General features: G+C 41.3%; 2 protein-coding genes across 3 annotated transcripts; one reads left to right on the forward strand and one right to left on the reverse strand.

Moving 5' to 3' along the window:
• Positions 1–6,956, forward strand: tmem30c (transmembrane protein 30C). Its single transcript, XM_044218076.1, has 7 exons — positions 1–361; positions 603–719; positions 3,842–3,949; positions 4,560–4,650; positions 4,742–4,888; positions 5,000–5,212; positions 5,432–6,956. Exons 1-7 carry the CDS (start codon positions 164–166, stop codon positions 5,608–5,610), a joined length of 1,053 nt encoding a protein of 350 aa, XP_044074011.1. The 5' UTR covers positions 1–163; the 3' UTR covers positions 5,611–6,956.
• On the reverse strand, positions 6,942–26,916 carry dcbld2 (discoidin, CUB and LCCL domain containing 2). 2 transcript variants are annotated; one of them, XM_044218075.1, is made up of 15 exons: positions 26,507–26,914; positions 23,436–23,660; positions 20,859–20,996; positions 15,172–15,223; positions 14,999–15,071; positions 12,458–12,591; positions 12,257–12,297; positions 11,742–11,957; positions 10,942–11,066; positions 10,299–10,446; positions 10,027–10,179; positions 9,840–9,933; positions 9,718–9,767; positions 9,491–9,625; positions 6,942–9,021 (listed from the first exon to the last, which is right to left on the reverse strand). In XM_044218075.1, exons 1-15 carry the CDS (start codon positions 26,607–26,609, stop codon positions 8,603–8,605), a joined length of 2,106 nt encoding a protein of 701 aa, XP_044074010.1. In that variant the 5' UTR covers positions 26,610–26,914; the 3' UTR covers positions 6,942–8,602. The 2 variants fall into 2 exon arrangements, with proteins under 2 accessions (XP_044074010.1, XP_044074009.1); XM_044218074.1 differs by having other exon boundaries at positions 9,718–9,933; positions 26,507–26,916.

Here is a 26,916-nt window from a genome sequence, read left to right on the forward strand (position 1 = left end):
GGCCTGCTGGGAAAATTTCTTGGCAAGCAGAGTTGTGTGTGTGCAGGGAGATACCGCTGAAATAAAGAACAGGAAGAGAAGATAGAGCAGCGCCTTCTTTGACACACTTTTTGGATCTCCAGCTGTCCAGTTCCTCTTCTGTCCCTAACCGAAGGTCCCTCTCATGGGCAAAGTGAAGGGCCAGTCTGGGCCCTTGGCTCGGAGGCCAGACAACTCAGCATTCAAACAGCAGAGGCTACCAGCCTGGTCTCCCATGCTAACAGCTAACACTGTGCTACCTTTTTTCTACTTTATGGCTTTGATATGTATGCTGCTGGGAGTATGGCTGCTTCTTACAGTGCAGCGCACACAGGAAATAAAGGTGAGTTTGTGTTTGTTTCTGAAAATTGCACTTTCTTATTTAGTAGTTTTTTTGATATGTGGAAATATTGTAGTAAAATACACAAAGTGTACGTGTGTGAGAGAGAGGAAGAGACTGAATGCACTTGTGCAATAAAAAAAGGGTGTGACAAAGAGAGGAAAGATCCAAGGTTATGCTTAGGTAAGCAGGAACAGTTTATTCAATTTATTTTACTCTAATTAACACTCTCCTGTCTTCTCAGCTGGACTATACAGAGGCTGGGACATGTAATAAATGTTTTGAAAAGCGTAAAAATGTGACCAACGCAGCACAAACCTGCAGCTGCACTGTGGTGTTTCCCATTGAGAAAGCATTCAAGGTAACAATCTCTTAAGTTTAACACCATATTGTGACAAAACAATCTGAACTTTAGGTCCTCTTACAGTGCAAGCTTTTTCTAGAGACCCTATGCAATGCAAGTATGGTTGAAAGCGTTGAAAAAGCTTGTAAGTGGACCTTGAGTTAAGATTAGTATGTCTTCTTCTTTTCCTTTCGGCTGTTCCCTTTCAGGGGTCGCCACAGCGAATCATGTGCCTCCATCTAACCCTGTCCTCTGCATCCTCTTCACTCACACCAATTAACTTCATGTCCTCTCTCACTACATCCATAAATCTCCTCTTTGGTCTTCCTCTAGACCTCCTGCCTGGCAGCTCCAACCTCAGCATCCTTCTACTAATATATTCACAGTCTCTCCTCTGAACATGTCCAAACCACCTCAATCTGGCCTCTCTGACTTTATCTCCAAAACATCTAACATGAGCTGTCCCTCTGATGTACTCATTCCTGATCCTGTCCATCCTCGTCACTCCCAAAGAGAACCTCAACATCTTAAGCTCTGCTACCTCCAGCTCTGCCTCTTGTCTTTTCTTCAGTGCCACTGTCTCTAAGCTGTACAACATCGCTGGTCTCACCACCATCTTGAACATCTTTCCTTTCATTCTTGCTGATACTCTTTTATCACACAACACACCTGACACTTTTCTCCACCCGTTCCAACCTGCTTGCACTCGCCTCTTCACCTCTTTTCCACAGTCTCCATTGCTCTGAACCGTTGACCCTAAGTACTTAAAGTCCTGCACCTTCTTCACCTCTGCTCCCTGTAACCTCACCGTTCCACCTGGGTCCCTCTCATTGACGCACATGTATTCTGTCTTACTGCGACTAAGCTTCATTCCTCTGTTTTCCAGAGCAGACCTCCATCTCTATAGATTTTCCTCCACCTGCTCCCTGCTCTCACTACAAATCACAATGCCATCCGCAAACATCATAGTCCATGTCTAACCTCATCTGTCAGCCTGTCCATCACCAGAGCAAACAAGAAGGGGCTCAGAGCCGATCCTTGATGCAGACCCACCTCCATCTTGAACTCCTCTGTCACACCTACAGCACACCTCACCTCGGTCTTACAGCTCTCATACATGTCCTGCACCACTCTAACATACTTCTCTGCCACTCCAGACTTCCTCATACAATACCACAGCTCCTCTCTCGGCACCCTGTCATACGCTTTCTCTAAATCTACGAAGACACAATGCAACTCCCTATGACCTTCTCTGTACTTCTCCATCAGCAACCTCAAAGCAAATACTGCATGTGTTGTACTCTTTCTAGGCATGAAACCATACTGCTGCTCACAGATGCTCACCTCTGCCCTTAGCCTAGCTTCCACTACTCTTTCATACAACTTCATTGTATGGCTCATCAGCTTTATTCTTCTCTAGTTGCCACAGCTCTGCACATCTCCCTTGTTCTTCTTCTCCATTCCTCGGGCATCCTCTCACTCTCCAAGATCTTGTTAAACAAACTAGTCAGAAACTCTACTGCCACCTCTCCTAGACACTTCCATACCTCCACAGGTATGTCATCAGGACCAACTGCCTTTCCACTCTTCATCCTCTTCAACGCCCTCATCACTTCACTCTTGCTAATCTTTGATACTTCCTGCTCCACACCAGTCACCTATTCTACTCTTCGTTCCCTTTCATTTTCCTCATTCATCAACTCTTCAAAGTACTCCTTCCATCTTCCCATCACACTCCTGGCACCTGTCAATATATTTCCATCCTTATCTTTAATCACCCAAACCTGCTGTACATCCTTCCCATCTCTATCTCTTTGTCTGGCCAACCTGTACAGATCCACCTCTCCCTCTTTAGTGTCCAACCTAGCATACAAGACCTTCACCTTACGCTGCATCTCCCTGTACTCCTGTCTACTCTCTTCAGTCCTCTCAGTGTCCCACTTCTTCTTAGCTAACCTCTTTCTCTGTATACACTCCTGAACTTCCTCGTTCCACCACAAAGTCTCCTTGTCCACTTTCCTCTTTCCAGATGACACACCTGAGTGCTTCTACCTCCGCTCTTATGTCACCCTATGTTCCTGCCTCTTCTGGAAGAAAGTGTTCACTACAGCCATTTCCATCCCTCTCTTTGCAAAGTCTACCACCATCTGTCCTTCTGCGTTCCTGTCCTGAAGACCAAACCTGCCCATCACATTCTCATCACCTCTGTTCCCTTCACCTACATGCCCATTGAAATCTGCACCAATCACCACTCTCTCACCTCTGGGGATGCTCTTCATCACTTCATCTAACTCACTCCAGAATTTCTCCTTCTCTTCTAACTCACATCCTACCTGTGGGGCATAACCACTCACAACATTGAACATCACCCCTTCAATTTCCAGCTTCAGACTCATCAACCTGTCTGATACTCTTTTCACCTCTAGAACATTCCTCACAAACTCCTCTTTCAGGATAACTTCTTCTCCATTTCTCTTCCTATCTGACCCATGGTAGAACAACTTTAACCCTGCTCCTAAGCTTCTAGCCTTGCTACCTTTCCACCTGGTCTCCTGGACCCACAGTATGTCCACCTTTCTTCTCTGCATCATGTCAATCAACTCTCTAGCCTTCCCTGTCATAGTCCCAACATTCAAAGTCCCTACTGTCAGACCTACATTCTTAGCTTTCCTCTTCTCTCTCTGCCTACGAACACACCTTCCTCCTCTCCTTCTTCGTCTTTGACCAACAGTAGTCCAATTTCCACCGGTACCCTGTAGGTCAACAGCACCGGTGGCGGCCGTTGTTAACCCGGGCCCCGACCGATCCGGTATGGAAGTCATTTTCACGATTCGCATTTTTAATTTGGCATGTGTTTTACGTCGGATGCCCTTCCTGACACAACCCTCTGCATTTATCCAGACTTGGGACTGGCACAATAAGACACTGGCTTGTGCCCCCTTGTGGTTGCATTTACTCTGCATTTAGTATGTCAAACCACCATATTCCAAGGTCAAGAATTTCACAACTTCACAACACTCAATATCCAACATGCCCCATTTCCAGTGCTGTCATTTCTAGTCCATGCTGTAAACCTAGCAAGTCTCAGCATTTCTGTTTGCACACCTATGCTGATGATATGTATCCTGCTGTGGATCCAGGGAGATGTCTTTTTCTACTATGGCCTCCAAAACTTCCATCAGAACCTCCGCAGATATATGAACTCCAGAGATGATGGACAGATGGTTGGCAGGAAGAAAAACTTAAAGGTAGCTTCACAATATTTTGTATTAATTTATCACAATAACATTGTTAGGACACTCTATTTACTGTCAGTATAATATTCATGTTGAAAATACTGCCCCTAAGTATCCCTTTTTGTCCCCAGATAGCTTGTTTGAAACTGAAGTGGTACACTGCTTTGTTCACCTTTTGATGCAGTGGTGGTAAAAGTATCAGGTCTTTTACTTAAGTTAAAGTAGCAATAATACCATTTAAAATACTCTTACAATAAGTCCTGCATTAAAATTCTTACTTAAATAAAAGTGCATAAGTATTAACAGCAAAGTGTACAGAAAGTATCAAGTAGTATTTAGGCAGCAGAATGGCCCCTCAGTGTTAATTCAACAATATTATATTGTGCAGTAATTTATTACTGATTAATTACTGTGCTAGCAGCATTTTAATGTTGTAGTTGGTGGAGGTGAAGCTCATTTTAACAACTACGCAAAAATACGTTGAAATAAGTAACAAGTACTTTAAAATTGTACATACTACAGTGCTTGATTAAATGTACTGAGTACACCTCTGCTTTGATGCTTATTTTACATTGTTAAATAATCTTCCTGGGTGTCTCCATTAACCTTGTTTCCTGACTAGAACCCCAGTTCATACTGTGAGCCTTTTGCAAGAGACCAAAACGGACTGCCCATTGCCCCCTGTGGTGCTGTGGCCAACAGCATCTTCAATGGTAAGCACCACTCATAACACACATCATCAATCATCACGTCCACCCTCCACTTTCCTCTCACTGGCCTCTTAACTCACATCTGTTCTCTCAGACTCCTTCGCTCTGACCTATCATGGCTCAAGTGGTCCTCCAGTTCCAGTCCCTCTGTTAAGGAATGGTATCACCTGGTATACGGACAAAAATATCAAGTACCGCAACCCAAAGATTGACAACTTGACACTGGCTCAAGTGTTTGAAGGTAAATAGGAATGTAACCTCGATCAAACACAGATTCAGTATTTCAGTTTTTAGTCTGTACTCCAGTATTTCAGATATCATTCATCGTGTCTGATTTGTGATTACTACGTAGGCACAGCACAGCCTCTGTACTGGCAGAAGCCTGTGTATGAGCTTGATCTCCTCAACCCGACCAACAACGGCTTCATCAATGATGACCTGATTGTATGGATGAGAGAGGCAGCCTTCCCCAACTTCAAGAAGCTCTATGGGGTTTTATACCGAGCCAACAAGCCCTTTACTATGGGTCTGCCAGCAGGGAATTACAGCATTGAGATATCCTACAGTATCCTTTCACTGCTGTATTATTCATGGGAACTTTGGTGTGGGTTAAAGTAGGTTACACGTGTCCCATTGTGTGCATTTGTTCCTTTGTCTTATCTGCTGTTAAACAGTTAAACACAAGCGTATGGAGAGAGACTATTTTACGACTGCAGGTCGGCTTTTTTCCATCGAGTTTCTCTTTGCAATCACCTATTTTCAGCCTTGACCTCTGCCTTTCCAGACTTCCCTGTGCAGTACTTCCAAGGCAGAAAGGAAGTGGTGCTGACCACGCTGACTTGGTTTGGAGGTCAGAACCATTTCCTGCCCATTGCTTACCTAGTAACCAGCAGCCTGATCCTACTGATAGCGGTTGCCCTCACGGTGGCCTGGTGGAAGTTCGGGAAGAACATGGAGGAATGAAGGGTAAGACATGCTCTGGGATGGTGAAAAACTCACAAGCAGCTGAAAATGGATACTTGTCGTGCTGCTTAGGAGCTGTTTTAAAGAGACAACAAATCTGAAATGACGAGAACATTGAAGCGAGCAAATGAAGGTTAAGGAGAATGGTTTCAAAAAGAATGTTCATTTGATACAATACCACAGCAGCGTGTTGGAAAACCAATGAAGAATTAAGTTTGACATCTGGAAATTTACTTTCCCTATCAACTAAATGATCCACGTGTTATGGCTTTTATTGTGATGATGTTGCTCTGAACAACCCACTGAAAGCTGGGTGTTAGCACAGGCTTTAAGCTTTCTTTGTGTGTTGATTTTACTTGAAGTTTTGCATTTTTTAAAACACACCATTTTTGTACTGTTAATATTCATGAACATAATTATAATAGATTTATTATAATTATTACTTTGACAATTACTAAAATCCAGTCACTATGGTGTTAAGGCTGTATTTCATGTCTCAGTAAATGCAAAGTGGAAAAACTACTCTTTGATAAAGTATAACATAGAATACAGAACACCAACTGTGAGACAATCCCTGTAAAGATAATTCGTCAGCCTGAATAAAGTTGTAATTTTGTGGACAAGGTTTTTAATTACAGCACAATTAAGGTTAGCCAGTGCAGCCAGTTTTGTTTCAGTCTCAGTGTTCTGTAACACTTTATTTGGATAATCCACCTACAGATAGGTTATAGAGTATTTGTAACATTTCAACTCTTCAAGTATATTTGACAATTCATGAACATACCCTAATCAAGATGTTTTTTTTGCCTAAACCTAACCAAACCTTTATTTGTGAAACAGCTGAATTGTTGAATCTCAACTTTTTAGCTGTTGAAATGTTACAAATACTCTAAACTAGTTGACTAGACTATCCAAGTGAAGTGTAACTTGTTCTTATATGGAACCATAGATGCTAAAAATTATGCTATTTTACATTATAACAAGACTAGAAGTGTACAGCCATACTTGCAGCTCTGTGAGGCTGTGCTTAGGCACAGCAGTGCATTCAACTAAATGCTAAGATATTGATGATTAGCATGTATAATGTTTACCATGTTCACCATCTTAGGAACATGAATGTGAGTCAACCAACAGACAAACATTGCCATGCCACTAGCATGGCTGAAAATCAAACACCATCTTAATTATCTAACTATAACAAGAAGTGTAATGGTGAAGTCTGTAAGTGTCAGTTAGCTACACGTATGTATAGAAACAAACTAATTTGCACTGTCTGTTATGGCCTATAATATTTTGTTATTTTGGTGACAGATGAAGATTGTAATAAAACATTCTTTTAAAAACTCTTTATTTCTCTATATACAATCAGTGAGAGCCACATAAACACAATCCCTCTGTGACCAGGGAGCACCAAAAACTATGTATGTAGATTGCCTTGGTTATTGAGCATAATCAAAGCATGATTGGTGGCACAGCTGTGTGAATAACGCCTTCCCCATAGGTGAGGTTGCTATTCTGAAATGTTATAAAGCAGCTTGTTCCATTTTTCTCCATCTGCACTCCTGCCACAGAGTGTTTGGTCAGATTAGTACCACAGGAGGACAGAAGAGGAATGCAGTCTACTGGTGCTACAGACAATTACTGAACACATCCTACTACAACTATAAGCCGTATCCAAACCAATCCAAAAAACAACACACAGGACTGAAATATTGAAACAGCTTACCACACATACAGATGTTGATGCACATAGATACAAGGAAGGAACAAGTCACTCTGCATTAGGACAGATCAAACACCCATTTCAACATGAGACAATCACCACAATGCACAAATAAAATCTAAATGTTCAGGACAAACACACAGGAAACTCTATGAAATTATCATCTGTAACAGATTTACCCATCTACCTCTTTTCTCTGTACCTTTTTGCTAGGGCATCATCAACTAACAAGGCCTTTAAAACTGTTTTTCCCTACATTAAGACTGCTTTGATGTTTATTTGGCTAAATGTGCGCTGTTGGCACAATTGTGAAAGTTGGTTCTGTTGTGAATTAACATTGCATAAAACACAGAAAAGGCAAAATTTGATCTTCAATATCACAAAAAGTATTTTCATTGGATCGATCCTCCCAATCAGCCTTTTCAAGTTAACATACAACCTCTGACAAGGTTAATCAAACTACTTATTGTCAGTAAGGCATCCACAACAGTGCAACCACAAGTATTTGATCTGTAATCAGGGAGGGTAGTGGTAGGCTATTTTTTCTACTTTAGGCTATAGAGTTTCTCCTTATCAGCAGGATGTGAAATAAAAATAAATATCAGTAAATCATCAGTTTTAACAGGTTTGCAGTAATGGAATTACTAGAGCTATACACAATTTCAAGTCATGCTTTTAAACAAAGTAAGACAAAACGTACCTTGGTAAACTAGAGTTACTCTAGAAAGGAGGAAATCTTTGACCGTGGATGTGGGGTACTACTTAATGCAACATGCAATTAATTCAGTAAGAGAACCCTTAGATTTGATGAATGTAAATCATCATGTACATTTCAGTTGAACCTGGTTCAGTATGTAACAGAATAAAAATGGATAAATGGAAATCACAGTTTCACAGAATGCAAGAACTACTAAGAATCACAGAACAGAGACAAAGTCTTTATCAAATAGTAGTCAGCTTTCTCCTTTTCATCCTCCCTCCCTCCATCTCTGCTTCTCACACCTGGCACAACACATTCATCTTTGTGGTTTCAGTGATAGGACTGTAATGGCACTACACAAGCAGATTGTGGCCATGCAGAAACATTTAGGCAATACAGACATCTCCAGATGAATCTAAAGCTAAGGTAGTGTTCATTCAAGACTCAAGCCCAGGCTCCAGGGCTCACAGGGTCACACCTCGTCCTCCTCCTTTAACAACCCTCTATCTTTGTCCATTGGGTTGTGTTGGCAGTGAGGGGCAGATTAAGGCCATGTGCATCCAGATTCTTCAGCTCTGTCCCGTTGGCTTCTGAGTGCTACTCTGAGGTACCTGATAGGTCAGATCCTCAGTGGGTGTGACCTGTCCAGTGGCATTCTTGGGTGTATCATAAGCAGACCTCCCTGAATGGCTACTGTCTGTCCGTGTGAGCAGGGAGGCCGGCCCGGCACCCATGAAACTACACACTGTGGAAGGCTGGTTCAAAGAGGAGCCCCCTGATGGGTGGCAACCCATATCAACCACAATGGGTGTAGCGTATTCAGATCCCGAAGCTGGCAGGGGTTCTGCATAGGCGTGGTATACGTCTGGTGAAATGGGGGCATCATACAGGTCAGGATCCGAGTATCCTGGGTCGGGCCCCTCGTCTGGTTTAAAGGTTGACCGGGCACCTAATGTTGTAACACCACTCACCAGGGGCTGAGCATATTCTGAAAAGAGAGCATGTCATAGAAAAGAGTATTTAAAAAATAATGGCTACCTTGCCTTTTCCATAATAATTGATGTGAAATTACAAAAGGTCTAATACTAATAACTAAGCAAAAATACATGATGATTTGAAATTACATTCCTTGTTTTCACACAATTCAGAAATTGTGTATGAAACAGTTGGTGGCTGTAATGACCTATTAATAAGAGATAAAGGAGGAGAAGAAGAGGACCACAAGCTGGTGTAAAAAAATTAAATAAAAAACACTGAATGTAAATAAAACTGTTTTTGGACAATTAAAACTCCACAGGGTACCACCTTTAATTGCAGCCGAAACCTCTACACAGACACAATGGAAGCATCTCTCAAGAAACACAACTTGTCTGAATACAGCGAACCATCAACCAACAAGTTGCTTGTAGTAAGAACACTTGGTTACTTGAACAGTCACCATGTTCAACAGTATTTACCTGCAGGTTCAGCATGTAGTCTGGGTACAGCGCCTCTCCCTGTTAGCCGGCCCACCTCACTGCTGCTGTAGCGAACTGAATCCTCTGTCTCCACCATCTTTGAGGGCAACAGCTGCTTCATGCTTTTCCACCAGTCTGCAGCAGAAGCATAATGAGATGCACAGTGAGATGCACCAGCACGAAATACATACAGACTTATCAGCCTGTGCTGCAGACAGATTAAATACCTGTGCGATCCCAGTGAGGGAGATCATATGTTCCTTCAGAGCTCTTTTTCCTATGAAGAGAGAAAAATAAGGTCATGTAGGGCAAAACAGTTTGTTCTTCATATGATAATGTGAATACATACCTGTTCCTCCAGTGCCACGCACAAACCACAATCAAGATGAGAGCAGTCAGAACCATGACCAACACTGGCACCAGAACTGCCGCCAGCGCCACATCTAAGAGCAAAAGAACTTCAATAAACACCAGCTCGTCTCTATTAGGGATCAAACAAGGTTTTGTTTTGTTTTTTAATCAAAAATCTGACCCACCTTTGCCGGTGTGAGGAGGCATAGTGGTGTTTCTGATGTCTGGAGTGTGTGTGGTTTGGCCAAGGTGAGGTGGGCGTTTTGTACCCGCAGGAGGTGGTGTATGACGAGAGGGGGGTAACATCCTTGGCCCAGGCCGCGGCTCTGTCCACCTCGCTGTCAAAAGAATTTTTCTTTTTTTAACATTTTACTACAGAAAATTTTGTATTTCGTCGGAACTAAATTCTGTTTTTATGGGACATTTGCTTATCTACAAACCAACCACCTCTACCTACCTGTAGGAATTTGGCAGCCAAGAAGCTCCAACTTGAGCGCAATTCTCTGGTGCCATAGGGTTGGATTTATCCTCACAAACCGGGCCTCAATTGGAGGAATGAAGTTATTCCTCACCTCATGCAGGTAGTTGATGTTGCCTTGGAAAATCTACCACAAAAAGAGAACAAACCCAACTATAGCACAGAAGTAGTAGTTTAAAAGTTCAGCAGAGCATTTCTTGTTTCAGATTGTGAACAAATGCACTATAGGCTGATTATTTTCCAACTTGGCAAGCTAATAACTACTTTCCTCCACACAATATGAGCCTGTGAGAATCCCAGCAGAGAGCAGCCTGTAGACAGCAGCTCCAGCCTAACAACCAAGCCACTAAATCCATATCCATTCATTATTAATGCTCAAGTGTCCGGACTTGTCTACCACAGCACTTAACTCAAACCACTGACTGCCCTCATTTCCTGCCACAAACATCTCTTAGTCGATACCAGTTGCTATGGAAACAGTCCAAGTATGTGTCCCTGCAGCCTTCTAAAGTCACATTTTTGTCCATTTGCACTAATTTGAAGGAGAGAAAAAAAAAAAACATAAAAGCCAATGACGTAACTGTTGAGCAAGTAGGGTTTATTGATTTTGTGCTTGTATTACCTTGTCTTGTGTAGAATTTGCTTCCCTGTAGATGTACCATTGCTGGCCATTGTTACTGTACAGGACCCGGTATGCTGAAACAAAGTACTGGTACTCTCTTAGGGTAGAGCCAGTGGTGGTGACACCTAGAAGATGACAAGAAGATGATGTACAATTGGCTCCACTTCAAGTTTAAATACGACTAAGAGTCTACAGCTAGGCTAGTGACTCTGTGAGGAATTAGGCACAGTGCTAAATGCTAATGTCAGCATGCTAACATACTCATAATGACAATGCTAACATGATGCAGGTGTAATGTTTACCCTGTTCACCATCTTAGTTTAGCATGCTAACATTTCATACTTAGCATTAAACACAAAGTACAGCTGAGGCTGACGGGAATGTCATTAGTTTTGCAGATTTTTGGTCATTATAATTTTGACCCGATGATGGTGATGAAAAGTCAGGGGATCAATTGAGTGATGACAATTCATGCTGAAGGGAACGTGAATGCTCGTGGCTATCCGGCGATAGGTTTTCAGATATTGCACTAAAAGCCAAAAATAATCTGCTGGTGGCGCTAGAGGAAAAGTCAGGGGATCACCAAAGTCATAAGGATTCTTCCTCTGGGCACCATGGATGTCTGTACAAAATTTCATGCCAATCCATCCAATAGTTGTTGAGATATTTCAGGCTAGACCAAAGTAGACTAACCTACTGACCTTGCCATCCCTAGAGCTGATAGCATACAGTTCAATAAAAAGTAGTGGGTTTAGTATATAGAAATTTCAGTGTGTGTGTGTACTTTTGTAGTTGTGTACCTGTGATCCTCTTCTCCTTCTTGAGATCGACCTGCAGCCACTGCTGTTGGTCACTCTGAGAAGGTGCCCAGGGCAGCCCCTCCTTTTTAAGCCGTGCCCCTAATGGCGCCCACACGCTGTGCTGACCAATGTTGTTGTTCCACTCCCACACAGAGGAAGCAGACAGCTGAGTGTCCGCGACACCACCAGACTCTAAACCCAGCGTTCCATAGCAGCCTGCAAGCACAGAGAGGCCATTACCATCAGTAATAAAAAACATTTTTTAAGTTTGACTTGAAATCTCTAATGCAGTTAAAGGAATTACATTCAATTCAAGTTTGAACTACAAGTAAAAACAGCAGGTAATTCACTCCAGATTTTGTGCTGCAGACTAATAAAAATTACATACACGGCAAGATTTACACTCAATTAAAATTACAGATGCTGACAGTAATAATTTCATTTACAGGACTTCTGCCTGCAAAACTATTACAGCTTCTAATGGTGCTTCAGTAAAAAGAAATTTAAAAACTCACCATTGGTCCTGAAGGTGAAGAGGCTGTTTGACAGAGTTCCTCTGTAGGAGAGGAGTATAGGATTAGAGGATCAAGTGAACACAGATCAGTACATCTAAGACTTATCAATTCTTTTGACTAAGTAATTATGAGCCATATACCCAACGTAGATAAAGAACAGAGTGGGGTAGGTTTGTGTGCTGTAGTGGCTGAAGCTCTTACCCAGTGGAAGTGACATTGTTAGCCAGTGTGGCCTCATAGTGAGGGATGCCTTTGCTGCTGACCACGCTGATCCTCCCTCCCACAGCGTTGGACACCACACCTGCATGGACGGCTGCCACACACAGAGGAGAGGACTGCAGAATGAGAGGAAAGAAAGATGAGATTAAGGGTTATGCACTTTTCTATTTCCATTACAACAAACAGTGCCAGTAACATAACCAATTTCCACCACATCTGATGAACTGTGAAGATAAGGCGAATTAGACTGATAACAGATTAAAAGCTTTTTGCATGAGCCAAAACAACACAGTCACTGTGTCACTGTCTGTCACTTGCTCTTTGTAATTTATAATTCGTGCAACGTTTGATTGGATGTTGGAAAGGAGACGTACAGAATTAGAAAGGGAGATGACTAAAAAAGCAAGACAGTCGTCACCCAGAAACTCACAGTCAAGTGTTTTCTGGTTGTCTACTTCAGTATGTACTGTAACTGCTTTAAAACAATTAGCAGATAAAGTATACTGAAGTTTCTTTTGCGTTAGCCCACCCACTTTCTCTTGTCTCACTCTTTTTTTCACACTAGTTTGGAAGTTGGCTGCATAACTTTGCTTTAGCATTGACAACATTACAAGAAATTTCCACCCCAAGTCCTAATATTGATACCAGTGCTTGCTTTTACAGCCTGAATGAATGCTGAACACATGTTGTAGCAGTCTCAAGGCACGTGAGTGGGTGTTAGACCATTGTGAGCAATGTTGTAAATCAATGATCAGGACTGCTTAATGGTCATATTGGATTTTATATGATTTTTGCATTAATGTGATTAAATACAGTAACTTGATTAGTATTTGATGAGCTGGAGTGGCCAAAACAACCATTCTTTTTTCTAAATTGATTCTCCAGAAAATGTACCATATCTACACAATATATTGATATCACCTATAAAATTATGTATATCATGATCAACGGTTTTATCCACAATCATCCATCCCTAATCCTAAGAGTACTACCGTTGCAGGTAAGTCAGCGGGAACAGGCAATACTTTCTCACACTGTGATCACAGAGAACAAGCTCTTAACCTTCAGACTGTGGCAGATAAAGGCTGATGAGTCAGCATGATATCACTCTGTGGAGAGGATACTGAGGGGCACTGAGGGTAATGATTCACTGCAGGCGGCATTCCTGTCCAAACCTGCTGCCACATTACTGAGAAATGGACAAAACCTGATTACACTCCGGTCACAAGCTCCTTCCTGTGAACAGCTGGTCGAGTGAGGTGGAATTTTATTACTGAAAAAGACCCACACTGGAATTCACAGCTGACGAGATTGTGGGAAAGCTCTGGTGACCCACAGAGTGACAAGCACATGTACACGTGTTCACACACACACACACACACACACACACACACACACACACACACACACACACACACACACACACACACAGCCACTAGCAATCAACACTTGCCCTGTGACTCTTAAACTTCCCAAAAACACACACCACATCCTTAAGCGCGCCATACCAAACCACTAACACAAACAAAAAGCATTGCTCCAAACCGCCGCACTCACCGTCCAACAGAGAAAACCACACTAACACACATGAAATAACACACACACAAACACAGACATATGATGGGTGGGATGTGTAAATACATGAACCAGTACATGGATCACAGTAAGAAAAACTCTCTTTAAAAAAAGAGAACGTGAGCTGCAGGGTCTGGTCTGGGTGGGACAGCTGATCCATGTGTGATACAGACTGAAGTATGCCTCCGCAATCACCATATTACAGTCACACACCCCTAAAACACAAGCATCACTTGCACACATACAAAAAATAAAAACCTATGCATGCACACACAGAGGTTTTCTCCAACTTCTCACTCACACTGACTCACTCTCCAGCTTTTTCTCTGTCCAGAACACACACTCAACTGACAGCTCTGCTCAGCACCCTCTTGCAGCTGGACTGGATTAGAGGCTTATTATTTTCAGCCAAACTATTATCTCACCTCCCCTTCACCCGCTGACCCTGCCCCTCCTCTGTTCCTGTGGGGCACCTCACTCCCTGAAGCACACCCCAACGCTCCTCCCTGTCCTCCCATCAGCCAGCAACACCCCTCCCTCCCTTCCCTCACTCCTTCAACAAACCCCGAGCTCTGAGCATGAGGTCATCAGCCAGAGACTCAGCGCCCATGACCTCACGCGCAGCGGGGGAGCTGTGTGGTCATCACTCCAGGACTCGCATACCATGGAGCTGGGGAACGATCACACAAGGAAGAGAAAGAGGATCTTACTGAATCAAACGGAAAGATGTGCGGACTTACAGCACAGTAACGTGTGGCGGCAAAAGACAAAAATAACGAAGCAAGGCCATGAAAACATGAGCAATGTTTTCTGATTGTCTGGTGGATCCTGTGGGGTAAGAGTGGGGACCACAAGGGCACCATGACTCACCTGGAAATGTGCTGCTGAGGACAGTGACTACCACAAAAAGAAAACACATCCATGCATATGTATACTGTATGTACTCACCTCTCTGTATCCATTAGGTATAGTTCCAGAAATCTCCTCTGTAGATGTCAGGCAGCCTGCTGGACAGTATTTACTAAGAAGACACACACGAACACACACACACACACACACAAAATGAATATTGGACAGCTTGATCACCGCACAAATATCCACACAAAGCAAATTTTATTTACCTGAACTCTGCCTCAGGGAAATCAGTTCCTTTGTCCAGGCAGGTGATTAGATCTGAAAGAGAAAAACAGTGTCAGAACTGGTTTCTCTGCACACTCCTGTTATCTGTCACCCCCTCTTTCTGTTTGTCTCTCTGGCCAGAGGACAACCGCCAACCTTTTCCCAGGTAATTCATGTATCTCATTATCTGGTATTTCAAGTATTTAAAGCAATGAAGAGCAGTCCCACAGAAAGATTTGACTTGATCGAAAGTACTTCTCCCAACTAGGCCTGAAACGATTATTTTCATTATCGATTAATCGTTACACTATAAAATAGTGAAAGTAACCCCCTCCCAAGGTGAGTTCTTGTCCAAAAACAGTCCAACCCAAAGATTCAGTTACAATGACAAAACAGAGAAAAGCTGAGAATGTTTGGCATTTTTCACAATTTTTATTGAAAAATGTTTGAAACGATTCAATTATTCAAAGACATTGCAGATTATTTTTCTGTTTATCAACTAATCCTCTCTACTCTAATTATATTCTAGAGCTGAAATGATAGTCGATTAATCAATTAGTCGATCAAAAGAAACTTTATTGGCAACAATTGTGATACTCCATTAATTTTTTTAATTATTTAAGCAAATGTGAGGATTTGCTGTCTTTAGGTTTTGGACAGTTGGTCAGACAAAACAAGACGTAACCTTGAGCTTTCAGAACTTGTGGTGGGCATTTTTCACCATTTTTGACATTTGGACTAAACAATTCAATCACAAGATAACTGACAGATTAAATCGCTAATAAAAATATTTGTTACTTGCAGCCCTGTCATTTTTATTACTGATTAATCTGAATTATTGTTTGGTGTCTAAAATGTCAGAAAATGGGGAAAAATGCACATCACAATTGACATAAGCTGACATATTCAAACTGACTGATATGATATTCAGTTTAGTAACACACATGATTGAGAAAACCAGCAAATATTCACATTTGAGAAGCTGGATCCAGTGAATTTTGGGTATTTTTACACAAACTGCTAATCAATTGTCAAGATTGTTGCTGGTTAATTGACTCATCGATTTCAGCTGGATTTCAGCTCAACTCCGAACACATCAAAGCTGTACAGGACAAAAATGTGTGTGTGGGTGTTGGGGGTCGCTAATGACATTAGTGTTTCAGTGATGAGGCACACCAAATATGTCCAACAGGATACTGTGGGCTGCTGGGAATTCTATGTAAACCCCGTGGTGGCGGTCAGTCTCGCTGAGTCTTGACCACATTATCAAAAAACCCATTTATCTGGTAAACCAACCGGTGAGTCAAACTGACAAATACCCCCATCCAACGCAAGTCACCATGGTGACCGATTTACTTAGCTGTCCAAACTGCTCTCCCACGCTCATCTGCACGGTCAGTTACATGACAAGAAAAACACACATCAGTTCTTCGGGGGGGGCACGACTGGTTGGGTCGACTGACGGGCTTGTTTGCCTTCCGTTGTGATTCAGACGTACCAAGATGAATTACACAGAATTATTACCCTCCTGCATGCACACATCACTGCCTTCCTCTTTATCTGTTTATCTGGAAATGTTGTGCATCCTTCTAAAATTGCATTCACACAGTACTCACCAAAAACATTCTTATTAAAAGAGAAAATGCACTGATTTTAGACGTCAGAACCTTTTTTGTCAGACGTACCCCCACAGCCCTATCAGATGGCCTTAAGTACCCTTTTATCATAGCCTTTGATGGATTGGATGGCTTTATGGTGTTTGTTCAATGGTATTTTTTATTAAGTTTGCATTTGTACAACTGCCGCTTGGAGTGACAGAAACTGGTTGTTTCAACCATTTTGTTGTAATTTTTCTAACTAGTCTTTCTGCAGTCTTAATCAACTTACAATTTACTCAGGTTGGAGGAAAACTGAGGCATGTCTTGTGCAGACTACCATAGTTGGTAAGTTACTGTGACAATAACTATAAAGATCAGCATCATACAAATTTGTAATCTTACTTGTGTGTTGATTCATCTCCTAAACACAAATATGTGGATATATTTTCAAATCATAATTGCTTTTTTTTTTTCAAATTACCTGAGCTTCACAATTTTTCCACGTACCCCCAAGAACCCCTTGGGGTACAAGTACCCCTGGTTGGGAAACACTGTCGTGGACTACGACATACAATCACTACAGTAATCTTGTATCAGCTGATTATGTCTATGCCATCAATTATCAAGTTGTCATGTACAAATTCTTGGTCAGAAGGAAGAGTCTTTTTGACTTGTTCTTTGATCAGATCAGATTTGACATAAACTATTTTTCCCCACTGTGTTTTATTCATGCACAGGTCCTCTGAGGTTATTTGTGCAAAGACAAGAACACTGATGCATTAGAGAAGCCTGGTGTTTTTTTATTGCTATTTTGTTATCAGTACCAAAACTTAGATGACATATTGGCACTTTTTATTTAATTTTATTAAATGCACTGTGGCTGCAGAGGGATCCGTGGAAAGTCTAAGAATGCAAACGATGCTAGTACCGCTAACACTATTAGTCGATAAATCAACTATTTATTAGTTGATTGCCAGAAAATTAATCACTAACAACTCTGATAATATATTCCAGTGAATTTGTCAAGAAAACAGCAAAACTCTCCAGTTCCAGCTTCTCAAATGTGAGGATTTATTGCTTTTCTCTGGGCTATAAATCTGGTCGCACAAAACAAGGAATTTGAAGACGTCACCTTGGACTCTGGGAAATTGTGCATTTTTCACTATTTTTTATTATTTAGACTAAACAATTAATCAATGATCCAAAAAATAATCAACAGATTAATTGATAATTGAATGAATTAGTTGCAGCCCTAGATGTAAGCAGGATGTTTAATCAGATTTCCTGAATGTAATCGTCTTCTTGATCCTGGAGCAGTTGGCACACTCAAAGATGAGCTACAACACGATGCAGTTTGTGAATAAACATGCGTGTTTTCTCTCTCTCTCTCTCTCTCTCTCTCTCTATCAGTAATGTTTGTCGACACAACAAAGAAGCATTTATTTACATTTATAGTCAGTTGAACAACAAAGACTTTCCATCTATATAGCTCAAACTCTAACAAAGAATGTGACGTAAGAATGTATTTACTAAATCAAGAATATTAGGAAATTGTGATATAATGTTATTTGCCATCAGATTAACTTAAAGGTTAATGTCTGAAAGGGGCTTAGTAACACACTTCTTCAGTAATATAATATCACATTAGAGAAAGCTCAGCAGCTTCTTCCCTTACAATAAAACCACAAAATAGTATTACTTTCCATTTACTTACTCACACTTCCTCTTGCCCATTGTTCCTGTTCTTCTCAAATGGCTTCATCTTTGACTCTTCTCACTTCAGAAAAGGTCTGTCCTCATTTTCCTCTATCCCCTCTCTGCTATCTTTTACAAGCCACACTCCAATGAAAAAAAAAAAATCACAACTAAAAACCACAAATACAGTAACAATAATGTCAATCTCAATTGACTAAGACACTTAGACATGGAGGCCTGTAAAGCTGCAATGTGACAAAACTCAGACTCGGACACATTGACTGTTGAGTTGCGGTGGAGAAATCTTTTTGTACAGCTATACACACATCTGCTGGTACCACCCGTCTGTAGTCAGTAGTGTCTGTTCTCACATTAAAAAGGGGGAAAAAACAATAATTTGAGATGATGACCGAAGCCCTCTACCTTGATGACCCTACACACTGCAGCTGGAATTCCAGATTTGTGGCTCATGGAAATATACCTGTCACAGCAGAGCAGCTCCTTTTCTGTGTTTAAATACACTCTTAACGGTGAGCAAACACAGGATCGTAAATGCTCCTCTCATTTGGCCTCGAGCATTGTTACCGCAAAACTGCAGGTCAGTCATCTTTAACCGTTACTCTTTTTTTCCTTGTTTGTTTTCACCGTTTGCTTACAGGATAATGGGAAATGTATCTCATCTTCTTTGATCCAATAATATGTTGGCCCTGACACGCAAGCACAGCAACACTGGACAAAACACATTAACACATCATGTTGTGTTTCCTGAAATGGGCTTTAGAGATCCTCAGTGGTCCAAAATTTTGGACACGATCCAAAACGGACCAGTGGAAAACTTAAACCCAACATGCATAAAGTACTTTTCAAACAGATACCTAATCCAAAAGGGACCCGTGGACAGTCAGACTCAAGAATAATTAGACCCGATCCATAATGCAGTCAACCCAAATAGAGAGAGAACACACAGTTTAAACCCTCCATCTCACCTCAAACAACACCGTTTTGTTAGCCACAGCTAACAGCGGCGTGGCTCTAGGGATGTCAGTGTTGGACGGTCAGTCGGTTGGTGCACCACTTTTGTCCAGAATTATCTCAATGACTATTGGATGGATTGGTATTAAATTTTGTACAGACATTCATGGTCCCCAGATGATTAATCCATTCTGGTGATAAATAACTTTTCCTCTAGTGCCAGCAGGATCCAAATTTGACTTTGTCCAAGACTTTTGTTTTATGACCAAATACCTGCAAAACTAATAACATTACCTCGTCCTCAGCCATACTGCTTTCTGCTAATCAGAAAATGTTAGCATGTTAACATGTTAAGATTGTAAAATTAAGATTGTAAACAATACCTGCTACATGTCAGAATGTAATCTTTGTCATTGTGAGCAAGTTAGCATGCTGACATTAGCATTCAGCTCAAAGCACCACTGTGCCTAAGTATAGCCTCAAAGAGCAGCTAGCATGGCTGTAGACTCTGTGATGATTGTGATGCGCCACAAGATCAGAGCTGATAACATGGATCAGAGTCCACTTGGATTCGCTCGTGTATTACACATATTGACACACAACAATTACAACAGGACCTAACCCGGCCTGATGGGACCAAATATAACCCAAGTGGACCTGTGAAGACCTCTAATGTCTATATGTTTCCTGTATTGCTGTGTTTTGTGAAATGCCGCTCCAAGTGATTTGTTCATGGGCTTTATGAAATGTTTTGTTTTCTTGTGCTTTGCACATCAGGCCACTGTTATACCACCACACACATTAGACTTAAGACTTAAAGTAAACTCAGCTTACCGAATAAGCGCAAATGGTAGATAGACTCTATTACTACTTGTAATCTCCAATTTTCGCAATTTCATGTTTCAACCTTAAAAGAAATATCTTAGCACAGGATGAAACATGGCTTCAGGAATTTCTACAAATCATTAGAGTATGATCCTTCTGAAAACCCAAAACTGCTCAGTGGTCAAGCTACAGACAAGACTTTCATTAAATACAAAGCTGACATATGGAGAGATATAAAGCCTTCACACAACAACAGTGTTAACCCTAACCCTTTTAGACAAACACCACACATTACCTTTCCAGAACAACCTAATTCAGAACAGTTAAAACTATGGAGGTGGTGCAGAATGCAAGAGCTGTAATAAGACTCACATCAGACTTTAACACACACACACACACACACAGTGTCCAAAGCAACTCTAACGCCAAGGGCCAAAGCAGAAATGTAACCAAGCTCGACACTGCAATGACATCAACAAAACATCATTCCAGTCTGCCCCCACCCCCCACCCCCCCACCCCCACCGCCCACGCATGTTGGGACCTACGGATGATCAACTGATGAGACACAGCCAGGCGAGTGAGCTGAGCGCATGTTACCTGTGTGTTCAGTGGTGGAGTAGGACAGGTAGAATCCACGTCCGGTGTGGTGGGTCCCACTCATGAACTGGACAGTGACCTGGTTGCCAGTGGACTCGATCAGCTCTTTGACCTTCAGACCCAAACCGCAGTACTTCACTGTTAAACAGCACAAGCAGGATAAGACACAGGAGACACAGCACAAAGAGGTTCTGGTTAGTTATACTGTTTAGTTTAACACAGAGTGCAGAAAGAATCCTTGTTTAGTGGTGGGTGTAACTAACAGGGCTATACACCTCTCATACACTCAATTTAAGAATTTCTTAATAAAACACACAATGCAATACCTGTTTCACGATCATACCGGCCAAAGTATGAAAGTATGATGGAAAACCAGTAGGAACGATACAGCCTAGAATTATTTATTATTATAAACCATTTTTTTCAGTACTTCCCAGCAGTATATAACAATAATTCCTAATGATATAATTAATTAAATGAACATGACCTGAAACAAGATAAGCAGCAGAAAATGGATGGATGAATGAATAAAGCAATGAAAACTGAAATATTTTAAGTTAATTTAAGTTTTTGCTAAAAATCAACACTTGCCCATTACGCGTCAATGAACTTTCTATCTACTGTAGCTAGCGGCAGTGACGGTGGTTGATACAGTTTTGATGGTGCTGACTGAAACTCCACAAAAATGGAGCCTCCTGTGTGCACAACTTAGTCACAATCCAGCTTTTAGTTTATAAGTGTATAATGTCTCACGACAGCCCACAAGCTGATACGAACATTTTATAATCAACATTACTGCCAACAGCAGGCAAACTAACTAAATTCAATGTTTTTAAGACTTTTTATGACCTGCAAGATATCCTGGAGTGTACTTTTAGAGCATTTGAAAAAAATATTTTTGGGCTAAAACTGAAAATGTTGTCATATTCTTTTAATTCTAATCACCTCAAAACAGACTTAAAGTGAAATGAGATCTCCCCTGCAGTTCACATCCAGCCTTTTCCCAAACTGTTTAAAGGGACACTTTTTAAACAGCACCATAAAAACCAGAAAATGACCAATTAAATGCTGTTACAGCATCAACTTTGACGGCCAGCTATAGCAAAACTGTATGGAATATCAAAAATCCAAAAAAAGACATATTTCTGGCTTGGTCCAGAGATGCTCTGTGCCAAATTTGGTGACGAAATTCAAAATGGCGGAAAATCTATCTAGGCGCAAATGGGTGTGAATTCAGGAAAAAAAAAAGAATTTTGTTTCTGAGACTTACAGGCCAAAACGTAAAGTTCATTATTATAGCGCCACCATCTGGCCAAATTGCACTAAATTTGACACTGCACTCCTATGGGTCCTCAGCAATACACCCAACAACAACTAGAAGTCGATCAGATGAACGGTTGTCGAGAAAATTGAAGGACAGGCATACAGACAGAGATTCCTGCCTTTATTGTTAGATTTTCCCTGGAAGTGTGGCCGACAGCACTCTGGCATGAGACCAACTGAGACTGCAGGCTTATCATGTGGCCGATGCATTGTCAGTCACTGTGTTTGCATGCACTTGAATAACCTGGTTTTGTCGGCTTTCTGCAGCAACCTGATATCTTGAACATCATGTAAACAAATACTTCAGACAGAAAGGATCGCAGTGAAAGCAAAAAAACACATCCTCCTCTATGGCGTCTGAAAATTCTACGAGCAATGGGCTTATGAAACTAAATCAATTAGGTAAACTCAAAAATGCACAGTCCGACTAATGCTGAAAATGAAATAATAATAATGAAACTCTAAACAAGTCTGCTCCCCATGTTAATGTTTGGCTATTTGTAAAGATCCAGTAAGCATCTCTTCAGGCTACACAGTCATATATCTTTAATAAAGTTTAAAATATTCCAACCTTGGTTCAAAATCATTGAGAAGTCTGAATACTGAACAGCTGTATTTAATGCAGTACACAGTAAAGAGGTTATTGCAGCACATGTTAATATGTTCTCCAACATGACATAACCTGATTTCTTCCAATAACCTGGTTTCTTCCGTGCATGTGAACATAGACAGGGCGAAGCTAATGAGATGCATACAGATTGGTGAGATTGGTGATTGAGAGGTCTAAGGGTCAGGTTACGCTAGTTCATAAAACACGTGCAAAAGTGTTTATAGTTGTTCCGAGCGGCCATACTCGAAGGCGGAGTGAAAAGCCAGTCATCAGAGAAAGGGGTTAGACGTGATATTGTTTAAATATGGGAATAACGCTGCACATTTTCTGACAGTAACTCCTTGAAGGCATTCATGTTGCACTCAGTTGTTCACATAAAAAAGTGACAGAAATGGTTGTGTGCAGAATGAAAAGAGAAGCCAATCACAGAGTGACTGAAGGGACTTCCCTAAGGTATTTGATCGTCCAACAAGCACATCTGATGCAGTACACTGGCTTCTTAATTTGGGCACTCACTGTGTATTGAGTAGTCTGATGTATCTAAACTGACTTTGGCAAACAGATGACAAGAACAGATTGCTTAATTTGGAGTTTCTCCCCCAAATCAGTACAAGTCCAGTCTAGTATCTGCTTGTCACGCTCACCAATCTCACTCCTCTCGGGTCCAATGCCGTTGTAGAGGCGGAGGTAGTTGACCTGGCAGTCGCTGTCTTCTATATCCAGCTCGGCAAAGCGAAAGTGGACCCTGTTTCCGTGGGGCACACTGATCTCCCACTCACACACTGTGTTGTTCGGGTACGTCCCCGGGTGACCCAGAGAGGACAGAGTCCCACTGCTGGGGCCAAGCACACTGGGGCCACAGCCATCACCTGCAGGACAACACAAACACACAGTTTCAGCAAAATAAATAAATAAATAAAGGACGCCAGTAATAAAGCACAGACGGGATGGAAGCAGGAAAGATGAGCCCAAAGCTAGAATTTGTTTAACTCAAGATTTATGAGACAAATTTTCACAAAAACTACGTAAACACACTGTTTATTAGCCTTTGATTCAATTGCAGTGTTTCTACAGACGTCAGAGGGTTCAAGTATAAGGCTAGTGCTATCTTTATATTTATAATGTCAACAAATCCCATGAAAAGACCAAAACCAACAATGAATTGATCCTATTGACAAGTATTTTGTGTGTAGCAAAAGTCTGATCTTATTCCTCTGTGCCATAGAGCTCTATTGTTGTCAAAAACTATTAAAAACACACCAATGAGCCGCACTGTTCCACTGGGTGACGTGTTCCTTCATTACGATGAACACGGGCACTGTAGTTCATTTTGACCATCCTGCTGCTGTAAATACTATTTCCTTTGGTTTGCCACTTTTGTTAAAAAACACCGTGGCCAGCTGTTTTAAGAAATTATTTAGCTTTTTTTTTTAAGAGTGAAACTATATAATTGTAACACATTTTAAAACATGCATGTATTCTACAGGGTAAGGAAGTCAGAAATCGGGAGAGACTAATGCAATGCTAGTTATTCTTTTTTCATGGGATTTGTTGACAATAAAAAAATAGAATTACACCACATATGTAGTTACATATTTCTATTATTCTAAAGTTTCTTGTATTTTTTAAATTGGGGGGCTCAACTGTGACTACCATCTGTTGATCTACCAAGGAGCATGCTAATTCTAGTACATCTATGAATGTTACCTTAGTGACAATAGTTTCCTTTAGCACACACAGCGAGGGATTAGGCAGTGTAATAAATCTAAACATTTCTTCTTTTTTTTCTTTCACACGGCTTTGTATGTACTTGTTTACGTTTCTTTCTGCGGGTCAGTATCACAAGTAAGTACAGTATAAATGTAGCTGGCATTCACTAAAATAGGCCTTTCTATCCGTTAAATGTAGCGTTTAAGTGACATCTGAGACGACTGTAGCTGAGGTGATAAGAGCGATTCAGCCATAAATAAATAAATAAAGAGGGTAGGTGGTTCGACTCCTGTCCACGTTTTGCAGTGACCTTGAGCAAGACACCGAACCCAAAGATCGTGTGTGAATGTTGCTTTGGATTACAGCTGAAATGATTAGTCGGTTATTCAATTAGTCAATCGACAGAAAATGAATTGGCAACTATTTTGACAGTTGATTAATCATTTAAGTCATTTATTAAACAAATATTCTCTAGTTCCAGCTTCTCAAATTTAAGGAATTGCAGCATCACTTTGTCTTGTGATTGTAAACTGAATATGTTTAGATAATCGGACTGTTGGTCAAACAAAACAAGACATTTGAAGACATACGGATATTTTACAGACCAAACAATTAATCTATAATAAAATAATTGTAAGTTGCAGCCCTACTTTAAATAAAAGGGTCTGCCAAATGAATGTAATGTATTGTAATTAGGTTCAGCAGAGAAGTTGGCTTTGGGTTTTATAGCCAATTGAAATGTTTGGCTGTGCTGCAGAGAAAAACTAATTCTGACCAAAACAAAAAATTTAAGATCTGATTTAATTTGTTTTTGGCAGTTAAAAACCTCATACTTAAAATTTAATGCAATTTAACAAATCTTGAAATCAATTTCACAAAAATCGTGACCTCAGACTTTAAGGAGAAGTTTGTTTTTGTGTCTTCAAGACCCTGGGCTGTCAGAAAGCAGAGACATTGTGTCTGTTGATGCTGTGGACTCTGAGATAACACTCAACAGTCACGCTTCATGGTGCTAAGTGGATGTTCTGGAGTTATGTAAGAGCCTTTCAGTGGACACTATCCAGATGAACAGGACAAAAACAAAGCTGCTTCCCTCACTCTGACTCACAAATACTGAGCAACTGCATGGTATTCAGCAGGAGTTCAGATTACCTTCCTAAAACTATGCTCAAAAACAAACCAGAATACAACTTAATTCAATCAGAAATCCACCCTACTGTTTTAGCATCAGACCTACTAAGAAGAGTTTAATTATCACACAAACACTAAGTTATAATTCATTAATTATAATTTAGAAATATGACAAACTGTGTCCACGTGTTTACAGTCATACCCCCCACTGCTACCCCACCCCCAATCTCTGACCACCTGAGGTTGGCTGCTGCCTCTAAAAACCTACAAAATAGTCGAATTTAGGTACAATATGGTATAAGTAAACCGATACCAATCTAAACATACTGAGCTTGCCGTGATTGTAGTAGTGAGTTCACGGTAATTTCTAAATTGGGTTACCTGGAACGAGAAACAAAGCCACAAGCTCCCAAATGTGCTGTTGTCTCCTAAAGACAATTTAAACCCAGACTCCATTAAGAAATCTGTGAATTCAAATGTAGCTAGCTTATCGGTAAACGCAACTAAGTAACAGACTGTGACTTTAAACTTTTAACAAATCATTCAAAGCCACATGTTAATTCAGCAAGCAACTGATCCACCAAGCAGCAGTTACTCCTTTACAATCTCAGGGTTTTTTTAAGAACCGGTTTGCCTGGTTTTACTACACCGTCTTTCACCAAACACAACATGACGGGCGGCGGCAAGCGGCGTAAACCAAGCGGAACTCCACGTACACACGGCCATGTAAGGTAGGTTTAAGTTAGTCGGACAATAACAGTGCACCGTGCTTTAACCCTAAACGTCTGTGTTCACACTTTAAGCCAGCATGGCCGCATGTCGCCGCGGCCACACTTGGCTCCTCCAGTTGTCACCGCAGCTGTGTGGCACCAACCTTTCTGCGCTCGACAGCCTTCCGTGGTGAGAATGATGAGAATCGACAGGACGAGAACCCCGGCCCCTGTCGGTCCCCTGCCCACCATTACCGCTCTGCCCATAGCAGCCTGCAGTCTGAATGCATAATGCTCGCTTCTGGACCGGCTGCACCGCTTCAACCTGTACCGAAGGGGGTACAAAAACTAAATCTTCAACTCCTCGAGTGCGAGTCCGCGTGTGGTTCCCTCCCGAGGATGTCTTTTTGCTTGTCGTTTAACAATCCAGTGGTTAGCGACACTCTCACCATGGAGGTAACTGCTCCACACACACACACGCACACATCCAAGCTGTGGAGCTACTTCCTCCACTGAGGCTCCTCCTCTTGATCTGGATCTGGGATACCCGAGTCCCCCAAGTGGTCTGAATGAT

This window comes from Siniperca chuatsi, linkage group LG12, assembly GCF_020085105.1.
Source record: "Siniperca chuatsi isolate FFG_IHB_CAS linkage group LG12, ASM2008510v1, whole genome shotgun sequence".
NCBI classification, from domain to species: domain Eukaryota; kingdom Metazoa; phylum Chordata; class Actinopteri; order Centrarchiformes; family Sinipercidae; genus Siniperca; species Siniperca chuatsi.